The 12,884-nt window shown below is 45.1% G+C and overlaps 1 protein-coding gene across 1 annotated transcript in view; it reads left to right on the plus strand.

Moving 5' to 3' along the window:
- The window catches only part of CYYR1 (cysteine and tyrosine rich 1), a 113,869-nt gene that overhangs the window by 22,399 nt on the left and 78,586 nt on the right, over positions 1-12,884 (plus strand). Inside the window, exon 2 of the mRNA XM_040421769.1 lies at positions 6,940-7,042. Coding sequence (XP_040277703.1) covers positions 6,940-7,042 — 103 coding nt within the window. The remainder of the gene's footprint in view (positions 1-6,939; positions 7,043-12,884) is intronic.

Below are 12,884 nucleotides of genomic sequence, written 5' to 3' on the forward strand. Positions count from 1 at the left end.
ACAGATCTGTACTGTACGGTCCCAATGTAAAATCAGGATCACCCACCTATCATGCGTTATTGGTAATAACGGTGCCTCCTTTTGTGGCACCAGGGCCTATCTGCAACTCTTACCTCTGCTCTCCCTATAGCTATACCCCTGGCTGTACAGTACCATAGTATGGTGCCTATAGAATGATATGAAGGATTAGCCATATGGAAAATCAGTGTGTCTCAGATTTTATAGGGCTTTTTACCAATGGATTCAAATGAATATTATGGAGGTTTTCTTCCTTAGGGTCTTTGCTATTGGAGGTGACTAAGGTGCCTCAGGGAGGCACCATGTGGAGGTAGATAGAATTATAGAGACCCCATTTGCAAACATTCAAGGTCAATGCACAAGGCTTTGATGTGTACATGAGCCCATGTTGGTTATCACTCTACTAAAGCCGATGGCTATGTCTCTTAGCACCATCCCGAATCCCCCTTACACATACATGTTCGATTTGGCCAAATGTGTATGTGTTATCAATGGGGAGAGAGCCATTGCCAGACACTTTTGGCAGCAGCCAGGGGTGGACTGAGAACCCTCAGGGCCCCCGGGCAAAATAAATCAAGGACCCCCTTACAGGCCCCACCCATGTTCTGCTGCAAGCCCCACCCTTGTCCCGCCTCAATGCCCCACCTCCAGCCACACCCTACACAATCTTTAATAAGATTTCAAAGTTAAAGCGACACAAAAGGCACCCAGACCACTTCAGCTCATTGAAGTGGTCTGGGTACAGTGTCCCTTTTGCAAATCGAGCTGCAATGTTCTAAGGAAACTGCATTGTTTATGTTCCAGCAATAAGTCGGCCTCTAGTCGCTGGCAGCCACCTGAGGGCTTCCTGGATTAAAACAGACCTTTGGTCCGGTATCTGACGCTGGACGTCCTCACACTCTGCATGATGACCTCCAGGGTCAGATTTTCCCCCATAGGAAAGCATTGAATCACTGCTTTCGTATGGGGTGATCTAATCTCAGTGTCCATTAGTGAGCCTCTGTTAGAAACCGTCCCCTCCAGGCCCCAGTATAGACTACAATTGAGGGCTAATGGGCCATGGAGAGGGGTCTTTCTAGCAGAGGCTATCTCAGTGTCCTTTAGAGAGTGTGTTCGAAAGAATCCCCTCCCATTAGAGACTACAATGGAGTCTAATGTGGCCTGGAGGGGGGTCTCTCCAACACTCTGGTTCCTATTCACAATATAGCAACACAACATAGCTCGCTGATACCTAGGCCAAGTTGTCTCCTCTTACCTCAATTACGGTTGCTGGCTGGCAGGCTGTGGGCTTGCTGGCTGGCCTGTAATCTGGAGAGGGATTGTAGAAGCTATGTAAGTAGTCATAAAAGACAGTAGAAGGGCCTGTTGGACAGTGGATGATGGTTATTTGGAGGGAGAATAACTATTGTGAGAGGACACATATCTGGGCATAACTACTGTGAAGGGAGCACATATCTGGGCATAACTACTGTGAAGGGGGCACATATCTGGGCATAACTACTGTGAAGGGGGGGAGGCCCTTTACAGTAGTTATTAATCCCTTTCAGCAGTCCCCCCTTCAGTGAATGGGGGACTGCTGAAAGGGGTTAATAACTACTGTGAAGGGCCTAGCCTTCTGGGCAACCCCACAGATCATCCCCCCACCCACCTTGTACTTGTTCCACTGATCCGCTACTTGCGGGCTACGTGGGCATGAGTTCAGTCACTTTGGTGCGCAATCCCATCCTGCGGCGCGTGATCCCGCGAGACCCGTGACCTACAGCGGCGGGTCTCGCGGGATCACGCTCTGCAGGACGGGATTGCGCACCGAAGTGACTGAACTCATGCCCGCGCAGCCCACAAGTAGTGGAACAATTACAAGAGGGGCGGGGAATAGCCAAATTAAAAAATATGTTGAACCAAAAGGTGTGCTTTTGGTGGGTTTTGAACTAATGGTGGTCTGTGGATGGCACTGTTATGGGGGCTCTGTGGATGGCACTGTTATGGGGGCTCTATGGATGGCACTGTTATGGGGGCCCTGTGGATGGCACTGTTGTGGGGGGGGGATCTGTGGGTGACACATATATAGCACCTTATGCTATATATGTGTCATCCACAGATCCCCCCATAAAAGTGTCCCTGTGAGTGAATGACCCCCAATACAGGGTCTGGGGGCCGGCATCTGGTGTTGTAATGGCAGCGGGGCCCAGTGCAGTCACTGTATTCTATTACACCGGGCCCCGCTCACTGTAATATTGAGGCATTAATGTAGGCAATAGGCATTAAACAAGAGAAATCCTCTGCGATCCTCTCCCTCTCTGTACTCACAAACTCCCGTAGCAGGCAGGCCGGGCGGCAGCGCAACTCACTGACATCACGTGCCTGCTCCTCCCACTTTATGAATGAAGCAGGCAGAGCAGGCGCGTGACGTCAGTGAGTTACGTTGCCGCCGGCCTGCCTGTTACTGAGTTTGTGAGTACGGAGAGGATCGCAGAGGATTTCTCTTGTTCACATATGAATATTAGTATTACAGTGAGCGGGGCCCGGTGTAAAAGAATACAGTGAGTGCACCGGGCCCCGCTGCCATTACCAGGCCAGCATAACATTCGGAATCGGGGCGCTGGGCATAACACATTATGTTATTCTGCGGCGGGCCCCCATCTCGGCCGGGCCCTCGGACCATGTCCGAAGTGCCCGACCAGTCAGTCCACCCCTGGCAGCAGCTTATCTCCCGGAAGAACCATCTCACTAGCGCCACCTTGTGGAAGTTTCTCCCTATGATGCAAAATCCAACTTTTTAACCACCCTTGGGACATGAAAAGAGAAAATAGCGAAGCCAAATATCCATCTGTAGACAACTGTTTTGAGGTGTGTGCCCCTCATCAGTACTAAGTAGGATTCTGGCTGGCTGAGTGCGATGCCTTGGACACAGTTTAAGTAACCTACTGGCTCTCCTTAAAGAAACCAGCCCTGTATGCAGATTTACTGGAAATACTCCATAGTATGGAGACTTATTGGCAATGCTTCATGGAAAAAACAATATGCAAAGAGGTATCTCCCAAGGAAAGAGAACGATCTCGGTAGGCCGCCTTCTGGCTAGCTGTTTAATAAGCCTTGGGACATGACAACAGGGCTGGTCTCTCTAAGAAGAATTAGCACCCCACCTAAGCTTCTTCCAAGGCATTGTTCTCAGCCAGCCAGGATCCTGATCAGTAATGATGAGGAGCAAGCAACCCCAAACAGCTGTCTACAGATAGATATTTGGCTATTTTCCCTTGTCATGTCCCAAGGCTTGTTAAGAAGTCGAATTTTGAGTCATAGGGAACCACTTCTACAAAGTGGTGTTAGAAAGATGGTTCTCATTCCTTGGGAGATACCTCTTTGTATGTTATATTCTCAGGGAGCATTGTCAATAAGTCTCCATAAAGGACTGGTCTCTTTAAAGAGTGCCAATACCCTACCTCCTGGGAGAATTAAAGTATCCTTCTCTTCCCTGATGTCATCTGTTGGGGAGAGTTGTCGGCCAAACCTCCTGTATATGGGGACCATAACTCTCCTGCCTCTGGTATTTTTAGATTCCAGACTTCTCAGAATTTCAACTGTGGGATCCTATCTCATTCAGTCACCTAATTCAAGGATGCAACTTCCAACCTCCTACAGTTATATCTGGTCACATATTATTTCTGCGGTTAGTGGTGCAGAATGAGATAAGCAGCTCTGCACACCTGGGAACCCTCTGAGGATTTGCAGAGTAGGTGAGATGTTGCTTTAACCTCTTTTCCCTTGGGAAATGGTTGCAGATGAAGTCATCACAACAGCTGCATCATGTTCTTAGTATGTGCAAGGTGTCTGCACAATGCTAGAAGTAAAACTTCATGAAAACCCACAGAAGAAAGCAAGAGTGATTCTTCTGCCCATGAATCACCTTCTGGTGGGACACTCATGGCTTTGACCCATATTCAGACTGGCCCACCAGTGTAGCCACCCATGGGCTGAGGTTCTAACATGATAATGTATCTCAAAAGCCCAACAGTAGACAACCCCATTTGGAGGTATCTTTCGATCTAATAAATTACGACTAGAGCTTTCTTATGGCATGATTCCTGATATATCCTAGTTATCTATTTTAACCATTTATGCATGTCACAGTGCTATACAGAGATTATCACTCATATTGATCCCTGTCCCCAGTGGGGTTCACAATCTAAATTTCAAATGACCCTACTGGTATTTGTAAGAGGGTTAAAAGCAATAGTTGTTGACTGAAAGCTACTGAAGGTGCATGGGCATCTTTAGACCTGGGGTCATCATACCTCCATACTCACACACAGCTGTATATGTGAGAATCTCTATTGTATTTCTCAGAAACGCAAATACATTTCTCATCCTATTTCTTAGCTGTAGAGACAAATCATTGGACAATTTGCTTGTCTGGCTCATCTGAGAATATAAATAGTGGAAATCGGTTCTTAATGGGATTGCTGGAGGAGATAACACATAACGGTGCACAATTCATTAAATTAGCCCTGTTCTGCTGACTAGTGCCGGGTGCACACTGCCTGACTGTCAGGCAGATTATCGGGGATGAATGTATGAACGCTAGTTCCTGATAATCTGCCCGTCTAAATGTGCAGCAGATCACCCAAGCAAACACTCGTCCATTGGATGGAATAATAGTTTATGCAGACACTGAACGGATAATTTCTGGGCAGCAGATTGTGCTGTCTACACTGTAATGCAGTAGCCATCGCTCGTCCTCATACAGCTCTTCACCTCCACTGAACGGTTGTCTGCTCATTGGAGCATGTAAATCCATTTTAAGTCTTTTCTATATATCAGCTATTTTCTATATATTTATCAACGGGTACGATTTTAATAGTAACTGCATGGGGTTGTAGGTTATGCATAATCATTCAAACCCATAGACCTTTTCTCTATCACCACTTATGCATTATTACCATTATTTAAAGGGACTGTCCACTTTGGACAATCTTTTTTTGTTAAAAATGTACCCCAAAAAAATAACAGCTCAAAGGGTATTCCATTTCTGGCGCCACAACAATTATCTGTAACGGAGCAGTAATTGCTCTGTTCTCCAACAGCACCCCCACAGGATAAAAAAAAATCAATCTGTAATACATACACAAGTATGGTCCTCCAGATAACTGTCCTCAAAAGACAAAATCCTTTGTTCAAGTGCAGCAAACCTCTGAGGAGCCGGTGCAGGGAGTGGTAGTGGCCCCAAGAGATATTGTGCCGTGGTGTACTCCCTCAGGGCGTTGCTCCGTGGCAATTGGTGCAGTGGAAAGGTGGATTGAAGAATTAGGCCAGAAGTACAAGAATAAAAGTCTGTCTTTACTCAAAAAGAAAGATTGTAGTACAATTAGCAGTAGTTTGGTACAAAATGCAATTTTTGTCCCCAGATGATGAGGTATGGTGGTGGACAAAGTGGCAATTAGGGCACCTCAGATATGCTATCTTGCTGATAACTCTGTCTTGCATTTCTGGCTAACAGCTGTTAGCTGGCACTTGTAGATATAGGTGTCCACTGTGTATTGCAGGCTTTGAGTTGGTGTAGCCTGGATGTTACCTAGGTGATGAGTGTCTGAACTGTATCCCCTCACCTGCAACAGGGTCTGTGACACTGTGACTTGCTGGTTCCTCTTCTGACTATCAATGCTGTAACTTCTCAGATTTCCTGGTGCTCTTGCAGTCTATCTGGAGTAGTGGTCTCATAGGAGAATAGAGTTTCTTGCTGGTCCCTAAGGCCCTTGAAGTAGGAGGAATTGGACGTGATTTCTTCCTCCTGATAGTCCTAGCTAGAACTCCTCCTCCTTAAATAAAGCAGGACCAGCCCACTTCTACCAGGAGGGGAAGAACAGGGTGGTTAACCCTGGCAACCATACCTCTTCTGGTGTAACATAAACAACATGGCATAACATAGCAAAACATAATATTTGCAGGTACCCCCAGGTCTGGGGTACTTCACAAGCAGGGTTTTACATGGTAATGGTCATCAAGAAGAAACAGCGGCACTCACCAGGACTTTTCACTGTGCTGTACCCTCTCCTGCCATGTTTTTAAAGATGAAATAATAAAAGCTGCAGAAAAGTCCTGGTGAGTGCTGCCGTTTCTTCTTTCTCAATGATCATTGTGGATATGGAACTTTGTTTGGCTGAGCACCGCCGGTGGTCACAATTGAAATGGTGCAGGAGTAGTCCAGGAATGAACACTACACACATTAGGCAGTGCCGACCGCTTTGCTCTATTTTTGTACTTTTAAACGGTAATGACCATGGATCCTTCCGATTAACTTAGAAGTCTCTAGGGGTCCCAGAGGTCATGCTTCCCCTGATCATAAAGTGATGGCATACTCTAGCCCTCAAGATGGGAATGCCGCTTTAATTAATATGTAGACCTTATTTTTGTTCAGCCCTCATGAATTAGAAACTTTTCGGGTATGAACTTGTATTTAAAGAAGGTATTTTCACATAATAGAAGTTATGATCTGATCAATGGGGGGTTCATCATCTGATTCCTAGAATAGACGTGTCTGACCACTTTTCCCGTGGAGAGCACAGTCATTTTTCATCACAGTGAATGGAAGCAAAGCAAGATAAAGGTCGGTGGAGACCTCTTGGACAAAAAATTAGGTGTGGTCTCCCTCTCCAGAAGTGATGTCATTAAATGAGTGGCTAATTTATTCTTAGCAGAAACCATAGATAATTGTAGGTACCTAGATGGAGGAGGCCACTTGGAAATCTCATTTTGCCATGCCTCGAATTTGACCCTGGGTGAGTGATATTGGACTGTGAAATAACAATAATTTGGAAAATGTGGAACAAATAAAACTTGTAGAACATAAAAAATTAATGACACAAATGTATATATGTAATATGGGTACTTTTTCCTTACCTGGCTTGTGTCTTTTTCTTCATCTAGAATCCTGCCTTGCAAACTGTGGAACAGACTGCAAATCCTATTGCTGTGATGGGACTCCTCCTTACTGTTGTTCCTACTATGCCTACATTGGAAATGTCCTTTCGTAAGTTTTGTCTGATTTATTCCTTGCTTATGTTCTTATATATTACTATTGATAGGCCTAAGGATAGGTCATCCGTATCAAAATCTTGGAAAAACCCTTTAAATACAACAGATTTCCTGGTCTCTGAACAGGTCTCTGATGGTTAAACCTACAGTAGGTCCTAATTAAGCTCATTCTGCTAATGGCAGCCTTCTCTATACAACTGCATGTGGGTGTTGGCTCTCCGGATTAGATGCCTCTCAAGGTTGCACAAGCTTAACAAATCACAGTTGAACACCACAGTAGTGTCAATCAACAACAGTTCAATAACTTGTCTGGAACAGGTCAAGAACACAATTCTCTCTACAGTATGCTCCGGGGTGCAACGGTACGAAGTTCTGGAGTGCTTTATAAAACATAGTCTGAGATGATTTAGTTAATCTTGCTATTTTTACTTGACTCCTCTGAAGGCAAGTGTCATTGGAAGCTTTTCTGCTTCTCACACATTTCCACTCCCTTCAGTCTTTTACTCCCTGATCTGCTTTAGAGACTCTACTAATCTGGGGATCATAAAACCAACACAAAGGCAAGAGCCGAGGCAACCGTAGTGCAGAGCACCTGAGAGAACTAGGAGAAGTGGCCAAAAGGTGAACAGACAGCAGAAAGTGTGAAACCGGTGAGGGGACAGCAGAAGCCCTCTGGTCCATTGTCCAACAGAGCTCTAGGATACACAGTGTATAGACCAGAAGACCGAGGACTGATGCTGTCTTTTCACCAGCCCTGCATCACTATTTGGTTACGTCTCCTGGCTGTCTTCCTTGCGCTCCTCTTGTTCCTGACTTGGTACACAGAGCTCTCAGGAATGTACCTTACAGCAGGTTCTGCCCACTTCCTGTGCTTTACAAATCTCTTCCTCTAGAACAGGCATCCTCAAACTGCATCCCTCCAGCTGTTGTAAAACTACAACTCCCACAATGCCCTGCTGTAGGCTGATACCTGTAGGCTGTTCGGGCATGCTAGGAGTTGTAGTTTTTCAACAGCTGGAGGGCCGCAGTTCGAGGATGCCTGCTCTAGAACAAGCTCCTCTCTGGCAACACCCTTGCCATCTCTGGTGGACTTCTCTGAGAAAAGGAGCTGGGCACAAAAGGACATGACTGCTCCAGCCAGCAGTGATATGCCGAGGCTTCTTTCCGACTTCACTGCTGTCTGTATATAGGACTGTCTGTCATCTGATGGTGAAAGAGGAGAATCTCTCAGGCAATGTTGACTTTTCACAAGAAGGGATGAGTGCTATAAATGCATAACTGCCAACAGTAGCGAATTTGCAGGAACTGTCCCTAACCTTCAGCAAATTCAGGCTGTCTCGGGACAAAAATAGGCAGGGCTTATACAAGCTCCACCCATGAGTGGGAAGTTCCATTGTATTTGGGTGTTCCCAGGGTGCCCCATATTTACTAAAAACAGTAAGTAAATGACATATGCTAAGTGGGGGACCCTGTCATAGATATTGCACAGGGACCCAGGAATTACCCTTTTAGCTTTACCTGCAGTCTTACATGAAATAGCTAATAATAATGCACCAAATAACCAGCTCAGCTCTGCTACATCTGTATCATAGTTGATGCAATGGACAAATCCATCTTTGTTTTACTAATGACAGCTACACTTTCCAGAGTTATATGCGAGATTGGCACAGTGGGGATATGTGACATAACGCCACCGCCGAGCTTGATGTTCAGTGAACTTTACTTCAAATAAAATATCCTATTAGAAGAGATGGTGTGTGCAGCCAAGTCTGAGCCGCGCTCGGACTATCTCGAGACAGCAGACATCCTGCACTGGAGCGCTTCTGAGGAAATCCCTGAAGACATCATTATTGTGTGGGCATCACAGGGCATGAAATCAGTCTGCCATCAGGCTTGAGTCCTCGCATCAGCTGTCTGTTGGTTCAGGTTCCATTCATTAGTAGGACAATGTTCTTCTCTCTATAGCTGGTTTCTTAGCAGTAAGCCCAGCAGCGGAGAGCATGAGATTGCATATGCATTTTAGTATAGGGTCTGTATAGCTTTTCACAGCAGTAAATACATATCAAATCTCAATGGGATTTGCAGAAATCCACCCGCAGGCTGCAAATAACAACTCTAATCGGATGTATGGGATGATGACATTTCGGCAACAAATCTGCCGCATGTGCACATATCCTTAGGGATCATACATACTACAGTATTATGACTCGGTACCACCTCTAATTTGCCATCTGTAGGGCCCTACTTGGTTTCCCCAAAAGCCCTGAATTAGATTCAAATCTCTCCTAAAGCCAATGGGTCCGATTCCACGTCCACCATAGTGGACCTCAAGTGTGAGATCGAACAGAGCTTCTCAAATTTTTGCCGTTTGGGTCCCACCAGGGGAATAGCTAAAGGCTTATGGGCCCTGGTGCAAGAGTTCAGCTTGGGCCCCCCTTCCCTTAGTGATTAGCGGCCGGGGGCAGGGAAACACATATCCTCCGTGCTGCCTGAGGCAAAAATTGAAACGCCACCCCCTGATGCACCCTCAATTCTTCACCTAACCCCTTTCCTCCATCCAGAGGTGTAACTTGACCAGCATGCACTTTCTAAAATACCAGTGTCTTCTTATGTCTGTGGGCCCCCTCAGGCTCCTGGGCCTGGTAGCGACTGCTACCTCTGCACCCCCATAGCTATGCCCCTGTCCTTCAGCTACCTCCTTCAGGAAATTGCGGAACACGCACGGACGCCATCCGTGTTTTGCGGATCCGCGATTTGCGGACCTCAAAACACACTATGGTCGTGTGCATGAGGCCATATCCTCAAGCGGCAGCAATACACTACATGAAATAGTGTGCACCGAGTTATGCCCTTTTATACATATCTGTTATTTCTGGATCAGAAACCATTCATGGTGACACATAGGCAATCGGAACTGAAATCTAAAGGGTGAAGTGAGATCCCTTTTTACTGCATTTTCTGCTGTTATTTTCCTTTCCTGTTTTACTTTAGGTTCCTGCTATTAGAATTAGAGTCATATTTTCAGATACCGGCTGAGATCCTCCATTAGGAAAAGCATTTTAAAGGCTTAGTCCGCACTCAGCGTTATTAAAGTTTAAAAGCCAGAAACATTTCAGCAACGCAGGTGAATAAAAGCCTTTCTCCTCCTGACAACGCGCACACGTTCTGCGCCTCTCTCTAAGATTTAATGCGATTTATTTTTAATACGCTTTCCCAGGGCAGGAAGTAAAGGTATTCTACTCGGCCAAATAATTACAGTCATCAGCAGTGTGATGTGTGGAATACTGTACATCTGAGCTTTGTTGTCGTGTACATGGTGCCTATACGGCTTGCCGATTCCTCATTAACTATAAGGGGATCCATCGGGTTTATGGCATGTATGCCGGCTTTCTGCTGGAAAAATTCTGCTGCATGCGGCGGTATCTTTCCAGCAGAAAGGCAGCCTTCATGCCAGAAACTCGATGGATTTCATTTTAGTGAATGGGCATCTATCAGGCCTCGGTAGTCCAGCTATGCCAAATATGACAAGTCCAGTAGTCTGCTCCCTTGCCATAACAGACTACCAGAATATTGTACAGCAGATGTGAACCTACTGTACGGCTCCATTGAAGTCAATGGGTCTGCACCATGATGTGGGGTGCACATGGCCGGTGTCTATGTTTTGCGGATACGTGGTTTGGAGTCCGCCAAACGGACACGGTCTTGTGAATGGACCCTAAGGAAGATATTGCCTGTTTACTAGAGGAATATACCTCTGTAATATCTAATTTCAAATGGAAATGGGATCCAGCTCACTTTGCTCAGCTCGAACTCCACAGGTGCAATGATCTGTCCAAAGGAGGGGCTCAATCATAGATCCAGTAGAAAAAGTTATCCAGCACACACGAAATGTCCAATAAAATCCCAATTTATTTCAGTAGATTAAAATACATACAAGATTGGGCGCATCTGACAGTAATAGTTATGCCTTTCAGATACTTTTATCCTTATTCATAGCAAATAGGAATTCAATAAGGATAGATGTATCTGACACGCATCAGCATTACTGTCAGATGGGCCCAATGTTGGATGTATTTTAAGCTACTAAAATAAATTTTACCAGATATTTCTGTGATTGCTGGATGATTTTTTTCTATTGGATCTGCAATATCTAATGGTACATGCCATAACTTTATTTAAATATATGTCCCATAAACTACTATGGGTGGAGTATTATGGATCCATAGCACTAATGGCATGTATGGACATGTGCCAGAGTCTCAAGACTGAGCTTAAAGGAGTATTATCATCATCATTAAGATATTCCATTATATTCTGGAGAAAGAATAGATGGACAACTTAAAAAACCTTTGTGGTCTGTAAAGAATGCATTACTCAACATATCGAGTACTCAGATATCGCAACAATTAGCAGAGTAGATTTTTTTTTAAACAAATTTACAGAAGATTGCTTATTGGTGGCATATTTGTACACCAAACAGGATATTAAGTTACAGCCCCAACTATAGACCAGAGCTGTATTAACTATTCTTCAGACTTCAAAGCTTTAATATTTCACTACACCTTGATCTGGAGACAACTAAACAGAAAAAGGAGGTGGACAATGCCTCATGTAAAATGTTCCAAAAGGGGCAGCCCTGATCCATTCAGATAAAGTGAATGCTCACCTTAGTTGATGGTAGAATGGGTATATAGTGTGCATAACGGTAAGTACTGAAGTCACTGTTGTACCCTAAAAACAAGAACCACTGTATGGGTGTGTGGTACGGGCTATCCTGCGGTGCAGCACAACAGCTTACAATCTTACCAAGTTCTACAGTATTCCCCTTCCCATAACTGGTCCTGTAGCACGTGCCTGAGTATTCCTCCTGAGCAAGAAAACGCCAGCCTGTCTTGAGTTTGTGAGAATTTTATCAACTCTCCAATGTGAAATGTCACTTTAAGTTATGGAGTCCTTGAAATGAACAGTAGTAACACTTGTGGCCTGACACAAACAGTAACCCTAACTAACTAACTACAGGCCTGGTCTCAGTCTATAGGCGCCAACACTGTGATGAGGTGCGTGCACGATTTTACCGACCCGGGTCTGCTTTGAATCCACTGGTGACTCTGAACAGAACAAATGTCTCTCAGACTCCAACAAGCAAGTGTATGTTGCTTTGCTCCTCAGCTCTCATCAGCGTTCCTGGCAGCAATCCTCATTCGTCTAGACAGGATCAGGGTCTTGGACACGATCAGCTTCACTTAGCTGCAGCTCTGGTATCTGAGGGATTCTCTCACACCTGGATGCCGTCAGATTCTCTGCTCACGCAGTTTCTTAGTTTCACCTCCCTCTAAGATGGCTGCTCTCTCCTTCTCCTCTCCCCAGACTCTGTGTAAACCCCACCTCTCTCATGAATATGGAGATATATGTGCAGTCTGTAGCTGTGTTAGGAAACAGCGGCATCTTGTGTCCAAACAGCAGAATGTCAGTCCAGAACATTTAATTTAATCACACAGTGTTCAGACAAGGAGAGCTGTTTTACCATCTCACATGAGTACTGAAGTCACTGTTATACTCAATATTCTGGCTTCAGTTTCCCTCATGAGAAGATCCATGTCAGCATAACTTGCTGTCCTGAAGTCTGCACAGAGCTTAGCCCAACTACTGTAAGCTGTTTGGGGAATGTCTTTCAGTAAGCTCTTCATTGCTTCCAGGAGCTATAACACTCACTTTAAGATTCTTGTCAAAAAGTGTACCTGAATGTAGATCCCAACTAGATGACATTCAGTTTAGAGGTGTCAGGGTTTCAGATGGGAATGTAATGGAAGAAGCTAGACAACAAGCGCCTAGAACAG

This window comes from Bufo bufo, chromosome 3 (genome assembly GCF_905171765.1).
Source record: "Bufo bufo chromosome 3, aBufBuf1.1, whole genome shotgun sequence".
Taxonomy (NCBI): Eukaryota; Metazoa; Chordata; class Amphibia; order Anura; family Bufonidae; genus Bufo; species Bufo bufo.